At 39.0% G+C, this 8,149-nt stretch overlaps 1 protein-coding gene across 14 annotated transcripts in view; it reads right to left on the reverse strand.

Moving 5' to 3' along the window:
* Positions 1-619: 619 nt before the first annotated feature.
* LOC135219289 (trithorax group protein osa-like) overlaps positions 620-8,149 on the reverse strand; it is a 475,370-nt gene continuing 467,840 nt past the window's right edge. For all 14 annotated transcript variants that reach the window (XM_064255930.1, XM_064255926.1, XM_064255933.1 and 11 more), the window contains one exon: positions 620-3,308. In XM_064255930.1, coding sequence (XP_064112000.1) covers positions 3,231-3,308 — 78 coding nt within the window. In that variant the 3' untranslated portion in view covers positions 620-3,230. The remainder of the gene's footprint in view (positions 3,309-8,149) is intronic.

The following is an 8,149-nucleotide window of genomic DNA, read 5'->3' on the forward strand; positions in this document are numbered from 1 at the left end:
AATATTCTGTGATTATATTGTTTATATTAAACTGTTAATCTTGGTTTTCCCTCCTTTCCTTCACTTTACAAAGGCAGCTTGTTGAACATTTTGGCATATTGTTCAAAGGACTGCTGGAATATTTGCCTCACTGTATTCCTGGTAAAATATTTAGTGGAATACTGTTATTTCTTCAGGAAGTCTTGTAGTCCAAAGTTGGTTATAAAATCGATAATAGATTTTGCTTAAGAAATTAGATATTTGATATTTTCAAAGTTCATGTCGTCTTATCATGAAGCAGTTATGACTGGAAGAAAGGGCATATCCAAATTCTTCAGATGCAAGCCATTTTTTTTATAGATCTTGTTATTGTACTCTTGGAGCTCATATTCACAGAAGCTTGTCTTAAAAACTAGGATATTTGACAATGAAAACTTATCATCAAACCTTTGTTCATATGTAAATTAGTGTAGGATATTTGAACCAAAGGTATACTTTCTCTCATCAATTAAAGACTATCATGGATGTCTTTACATTAATTTTAAGACTTTCTACATAATAAATAGTCAATTGCCAGTACACATTAAAGATCTTTATCACTAGGAAAACATCAACTATGAAGGATTAAATAACATAAATAACCATTTCATTTTTTATTCGCCATATGGCTTCATGGTGGTGAAACTTGCCTATACACACAATGTACAGGGAACGAACCAATGCAAAAAACCAATGAAGCTGCGGAACCAATGTAATACAGACTATACGGCGTGACGAAAGCCCCACATGAATGAAAAGCAACTTTGGAGTCAGCAGCCATTCTTCCACAGTGGGATTCCAAAACTGTTACATAATTACTTATACACTACAAATATATACAAAAATCTTAGTTGTCAAAAGAAACATACAACTGAATGCTGAAACTCTACATAATAATAGTACGGTATGACCAATTTCAAGAGTGCCAGCAGTGGAGGGAAAACAAGACTGGACTTGGGCAAATTGCAGTGCCTGAGACACTGTGTCTACCGAGGAACTATAGTCTGGGATTTACAAAATAATTTGACTCAGAATTTTTTGTGAGGCCTGACTTTATCAGTTCAATTAAAAAGTACCTAGGTCACTTCAATAAACTACACATGAGGGTTAGGAGGGTCCAGTCTGCCATTTCCACTATACCAACATATAACCTTATCACCAGTCTTGGGGCCAGTGTTACTTTCCTTGCCTATTTTTTTCTCTTTTTTTTTTCTTACATCCAATGCCACAATTCACTTTTAGTCTTTCAAAATGGTCACAAAACAGTTCCTGTTCACTATTGCTTTTCTGATTAGCACAACAATCACTTTTCTAGACACCTTAAGCAGTTTGCTCATAACATTTATCACAAAAGTGTCTAAGACAGTATTGGAACTAATAATGATAAACTTTAAGCACAAATAGAAAAGTGTAAACTGTCAGGGTTTGTTTTTTTAGCACAGGTGAGCATAAAATGCAAATTACATTTTCTTTTTGACTATTAAGTTGTTCCAAACTTTTCTTAATAAGGACTGTGACTTGACCAATGGAACATTTCCATAAAAAACAAGGCACTTGTCTCCCATTCACTACACAAGGTCCTTGGGAGAACACAAAGATACACTTGTTTTCGTAACTATCTTCTTCCAACAAAACCAGACTTTCTCTTAGCCAGTCCACAAGTAGCCGTTTAAATGAATGATGAGCAAGTTGTTCCCAGCCGCGTTTGCACCACAGGTGGCTGGCATAAATCCTTTGGCGCAATCTCCCACACACTGGCCCCAGTCACTTCTGTGTTCCAACAAAGTTATCAAAATCTCTGTCCAATATTTCTTTTGTAGAATAACAATATGTCAATAAACTTCTCATACAAAAATAATAAACCATTATAACATGATATTTTACTCTAATCTTGAAATATCTCCTGCTATCTAACATTTAACTTCGTGATGTGCAAAGAAAATACAGGGTTAGGGAAGTTTCCTCAAGTACACTGTGTATCTACATAATGCCTTTGGTATATTACGGTTGAGTATGTAAGGCTCTGTATATAAGTGAACTATAATCATACTGTATTTTTTTTACATTTATAACAATAGTATACAACAGTCTGACAACAGCAACTGTTTCCATCATATAATAATCTCTCTGTACATTAGACAATTAAAAGTCACAACCCATTGGTAAGAATTGCACATAAGGCTGAACCCAACCACAGCTAAACGTGCTATGTAGCAGCTTCACTGGACCTACCCTAGCTGGCTGCCACAACTCTTGTTCAATTCTGATGCTGAATCAACATCAACCACAAAACCTTGACCAATAAGTGTGCAGCGAGCTTTCTGTCCCGCATTAGCAGCTTAATACAACAAGGAGTTTGAAGAAGGCTCAAAAAATATAGCAATGAGATTTATAACTGCCTTTCAGTGAAATGCAGTGTTCTCATTGTGAGGTAAATCATGAGTTGAATATACTTAGAAGAGAAAGGAATTCCTTAAAGTGTAATCAATGGTTAAAGCAAGGAAGGGAGTGTGTATACATAATAAGTGGGTATATGGGTAACAAGAGCTGCACTGAATGCCTAGTTACCCATAAACTTTTATCATTCCCCCCCTTTTGTACTTGTAAAAGTTAAATCACAGGACTGCTCTGGCATTTAAACATCACATTGGCTCCCTTAAACCTACACCACGAGCAAAGATATCCCCCACTGTAACCCCCCCATTCCTATACAGGTATATCAATTCGGCTTAATTTAAATTTCTTTAAATTATAAAAATAATGTAATAACTCTTTCAATACAAATTAAGTTAAAATTCCATTCTATTGCTAAATTAGCAATTATTTCACAAATTTACAATATAAATATGCATTTTGTAAAATACAATGATATGTCAACTGGTAGTTACTGTCTTAAAATAAAAATATACTTCAAGCGAATTTTATGATCACAAATGCAGCCAATTTTAAGGCTATTTAAAATTGAATGCAAATACAAGTCAATGTTATGGTCCAATTTTATAAGGCCTTTTCTTGCAAGTGGCATGAGCCATTCCTCAGCGCCATTGCAGAAATGGTAAGCAAAAAAATCCTCACAGTGGGGTTCCATTGCTCCATCATGTAGAAACCATGCTACACCCTGCTACTTGAAATGACTAGTAGCAGGTTGTCATCATTTGAAAGTGAGCACAAGGGCAAACAAATGACTGACCAAGCATGGCGGGCAGAGAGCTTTACTTGGATAACAAGTGCTTCAGCATACTTTCAGTTTTTCCTTTTTCACTTCCAGTATTTCCTCGATTATCGTCCATCTGAAAATGAAAAGATAGTATTAGTTTGAACAGTGAAAATTAAAAACAGCATTAGCTTGAACAGTGGAAATTAAATAACATAGTTAAGAACTACTGTACACCATGACAGAAAGTGCCTTCCAAGCACATTATACTGAAGTACTCTAACAACTTTATACCAAACTGAGCTTACAACAAATATTAACAGACCCTTAATTACAAATCTTTCTAGAATATGTATAAAAATAAACAAGTGTAAATTTACACTGGCACTGCACAAACTTTTCATTTAAAAATACTGTACTAGTATATGCATATTCACTCTTAATACACCGTTCTGAAATTAATAAGTAATTTCTATTTTTCATAGGTACACATACTGGAGCCTCTTATAATAATGGGAGCTATCCTTCAGCCCAAGCTGGGAGAGTCACTGAACTTGGTAAGAAAGTGGTTACTGGTGGTAGTGAGGGCCAACCAGGAGAATACCCCTCTAACCAACTGACATGAACCACTTTACCTTTGGTTGCAGGGACCAAGAAGGGTGGCTGAAGTAGGTTTAACTAGGTATACAAAAACTCTGGTTTGTATAATATCTAGGAAAACATGCTAAATTTAATTAATTTGTATTCTTCCAAGGTATGCAAACTATACGCCTACTGGCTATTTCTTAGCCTTATTGTTTGTTTATGGAAATACTTTCTAGTAGTACACTTGTAAGCTACTGGTGCAGTTTTGTGCCTGAAGTATTAGTATTATGTTTCTTTATCAGTGCTCTGGTGCTTGTGCTCAATTCTTCCCCTCTGAAGAATAGGAAAGACCTACATCATTGTGAAGGTCATGGTTGCTCTTTTAATTGTTTTATGTCACCTATAGCAGTACACTTGCACAAAGTATGTATTTCTTGCCAGAGTAAAGAATGTTCTTTTAATTCCCCCCGCCCTGAATGTGCTAAATAGCCTTCTCCACAATGGGAGCCTTATGGAAAAAGAGGAGGAAGCTTCAGAGGGACATTTAGTCCAGCATGGACTCCCTTGCACAGTCCTTCAAGAACTTTTGAACACATCCCACTCAAAATCCCTTCTTCTTTCTCTCTGTGGTCTTTCCTCTTCTGAGAGGTCTACACTGCAGGTTCTGAAACCGAATTCTTCAGCAGACAAGGAAGAGGTAAGAAGGCAAAACAAATAAAATCCCTACAGCAACTGCAGGTCTGGGTTTCACTAATTATATTATTTCAGAGTCACCTGCCCTTTCATGATTTTTAGGTCCTTGGCTGAGCAGCAGTAGTTTTCCCTGCAACATCCCTCTACCTCCCAGAGATAACCTTGGTGGCTGAGCATTTAGATGTCCTCACTTCCCTCTACCCTATATCAACCCCCACCCATACCCCAAGCACTTCTCATGTGTGCACAGAGGTGACTGCTGAAAAATGTTACCAATCTTCTTTACATCATCCGCATCAGACCATCAAAGATCCTTGCACTTTCACAGGACCTGAACTGACCTGACCTCTAGGTAAGGCTAGTCTTACACGCAGAGGAACCTCAGGTCCCCCAACCAACAATTCTGAAAAATTTTCCAGCCATGCTTTGATGCATCCCCTATGGGGATCATATCATCCTATCACATCATGCATTTTTGTGGCTTGCACCAGGAGAGAATGCAATAAAGAGACAACAGGTGGCTGAGATAACTTGCCAAGGCTGATCTGATTGTTCTTGCCATAACTAGAAATTACTGGTACTATAGCTCCCCAAGTTTGCCATCCTAAAAGCATACTAAGGCATGTTTCTACTAATTGCACACATGATCCAGCTTCTATGCTCTTGCCCCCTTTGTTTGAAGGGGGAAGGTAGATTTTATCAAGGAGCAACAGCTCAGAAGCAGCCCACTGACCAGGTAACACACTATAAGCCACCAGCAAAGTCTAAGACTACATTCAGATGGGAACCTAATAACCACCTATAGAGCTGTCTTTGGTTTGAAATAGCCTCAGAAGTGATGGCCCTGTAACAGACAAGAATGGGAAAACCTTAATAGGTCTGATGTAAAAGTACATTTCTCTAAACAGTCCAAATATTGAGTTGTTCCCTGTGATGACGTGCACAACTTGTGCCATTCCATTTATAGAGAGAATGCTGAAATGCTCCTTAATAGTTTGAAACCAGAGATGCAACTACAATCCCAATGACATTCTCACTCAAATGGAGGCTGGTCCTGCATGATCCCCTCTGCCCTTTGCCATCATCCAGCCAGCAAGAACTTTGAGAACCTGAAGGGGAAGATAAGATGGCAAGATTAGTCAACCCACATACATTCACTTTCCATCTCATCAGCAATAACTAGAGAAGGAAGGAAGGGCCTGATACGTTTCCTTCCCTTCCTAAAAGATAAAGAGCTGGGAAACTGGTCTGGGCTTAGGTTACTTGATTTCTTCCCAACCCAAGATCCTGAAGGCCTAACTGCACCCAAAGATTTGTCTATGGCTCACTTTGCTGCCACTAGAGGTTGATGAAATACTGGTGATGGAATAGCAACACAAGACTCCTGCTCCTCTTTCCATCAACGACTTCTGTGATACCTCTGAAAGAGATATGGTAGAGCCTTAACAAGGATCCAGGGTCTCCTCTTCTTCACTGAAAAACAGAGAATGGATGTGTTTGACAGAAAAGGAGAGGAAAGGGAAATCTCTTGCAAGGACCAACAGGCTACAATTGTCTTTCAGCTTTGGGGGGAACCATGATTGATGCCACTAAGCTTCTGTATGGTTGCAAGGAAGTTGTCTGCTTGATTATTGTGTACCACGAATTCCTGATCCAGCGATCATTAAGTTAACCTGATCCAAAACACCATAAGCAGAATGTGACCACAGCAGTAAGAACAATTGCTCTGCCTCCTAAGTGAACTAAGCACTTTAAAATGTTCATGACAGAACAGACCTTGTTACTTCCCCAAGACCATTAAATGACAAAGAACTAAACAATCTATGTACCAACATAGCAGGAGGGGTATCAAAAGGAACAGCCGTTCAGCCCGACAACTATATGGCATGCATACTGAATGGAAGTGGTGATGTTAATTCAACCATGCTTGCCAAGAAAGGTAAGGGAGAGAGTCAATGCACATGCACAAAGGTTCAAGGTCACCAGACCTTCCCTAGACTTGGGAGTTAACAGTGGCAGACTGTTCTTCAAGCAAGGCAGAATCACACCAATCTTTCACTTCCTCACTTGTTTCTAACCTCATATTGAATTAGATGTGCAGGCCAACATGATTCAGTATTTCTCTTTCTGAACTTGCCACTCCTTCACTCTTATACTTGGTCACAACCAAGTAATCAGAAAGAAAGGAAGTACGAGAACATGTATTTCCTCTTCCTCAAGCAAAAGGTGGAAGTGATCCAATAAGACCTCTCCCTCGAGCAAGAATGCTTGGATTGCAACTGCTCCAGAGAGTTAATGGAATAAACTGACCTGTTGTTAGAACGTGCAGGATCCAGTGACCATCCACATTAAACAGGTAGCAATAGCCTGCCCTTTGCAACTCTTTGGAGAAGCGGCAAGTGTGTCTACTCCAAGCTGCAAAACACACCAGTCAACAGACCAGGTACAAAACGTGCAGATGTGCAGATCATTACAGTGTGAGTGTAAGGGTACATAGCAGATTGGGAAGGAGCAGTCTTTTCTAAGTGGGAGACAACCCTTCCAGTGGTATAATGATCACACAGCAATGATTTTGAACTTGCAACTCACCTGCAACAAGGACGACTAACCAAGACAAATCCTCCTGGACTCTTTATGTGAGATTTTAGGATTTATCTTCTTCCTCCTAAATGGAGGGAACAAGTCTAGTGATGAGAAGAAGGATGGCGACAATGAGAAGGGAGATGAAGAGAAAGAACATTTATTCATTTTTCTCTGGAATGACTTGTTCATCTTCTACACAGAAAGGCCAGTCTGGAACAGGAGACATTGAAACTTATGCTGGAAGCTTAGCTACTGCATCTGAAAGATTCCCTTCCTTGCAGAGATGGAAAAGCTATGGCTTACAAGATGATAACTGCCTAGTTTCACATAATTCCTTGTTTCCTGGCAAGGCAAAATGAAAAGAATTTGTCACACTTACATTGGAAGACAAGCACTAGAAGGGTCTAGGTTGGAAGAAAAGAACTAGAAGGTTCCTACAGCATCAGAAGCCAGAAAACCTTACTTCTTTCCACCTCTAACCAAACTACTGCTCACTGAGAAGAGGGCCACTTAGCATACCTTTATCCCTACAAAACAGTATTATAAGTAACTAGCAACTTACCAATCCTAACTAAAACCATATTCATCTGCTGCTTCATATATGTGACTCTCTAGCGTTTTTTAACCATTATGTCATTGATGTTTATCCTATAGTATTTTTTTCCAAATGATAGGTCACATGTACAGTTTACAGAAATTATGTATGATAAATTCATAAAGTAACTTAGTCTACAGGCATAACCAGCCCAGTTTCATGGGCAGAACCAGCTCCGTCTAAGGGAATCCCTTCTCACCCCAACACCCTTTAGAGGGGGGGAGGTAGGATGAAACCCCATTATAAACCATCTTAGGGGTCCCCACTATAACCCTGCCAAGTTTCAAGCCCATCAGACCAGCTGTTTGGCGGTGACTGAATAACAGACGGACAGACTGACATAAAACCCATTATAGTATAGTAAGATATACACGTGGGTCTACTGATAAAGGGGATATGAGGCAACCTACTGGGTATTCTAGTGACACACACACATAAAAACCTAGAGGCGCACAGTAAATAGGAATCCAAAACTAACAGCAAGAAACAAGAGTAGCTAGCTACTTATCCAGTCCAACATC

Source organism: Macrobrachium nipponense, chromosome 1, assembly GCF_015104395.2.
Source record: "Macrobrachium nipponense isolate FS-2020 chromosome 1, ASM1510439v2, whole genome shotgun sequence".
Classification (NCBI taxonomy): domain Eukaryota; kingdom Metazoa; phylum Arthropoda; class Malacostraca; order Decapoda; family Palaemonidae; genus Macrobrachium; species Macrobrachium nipponense.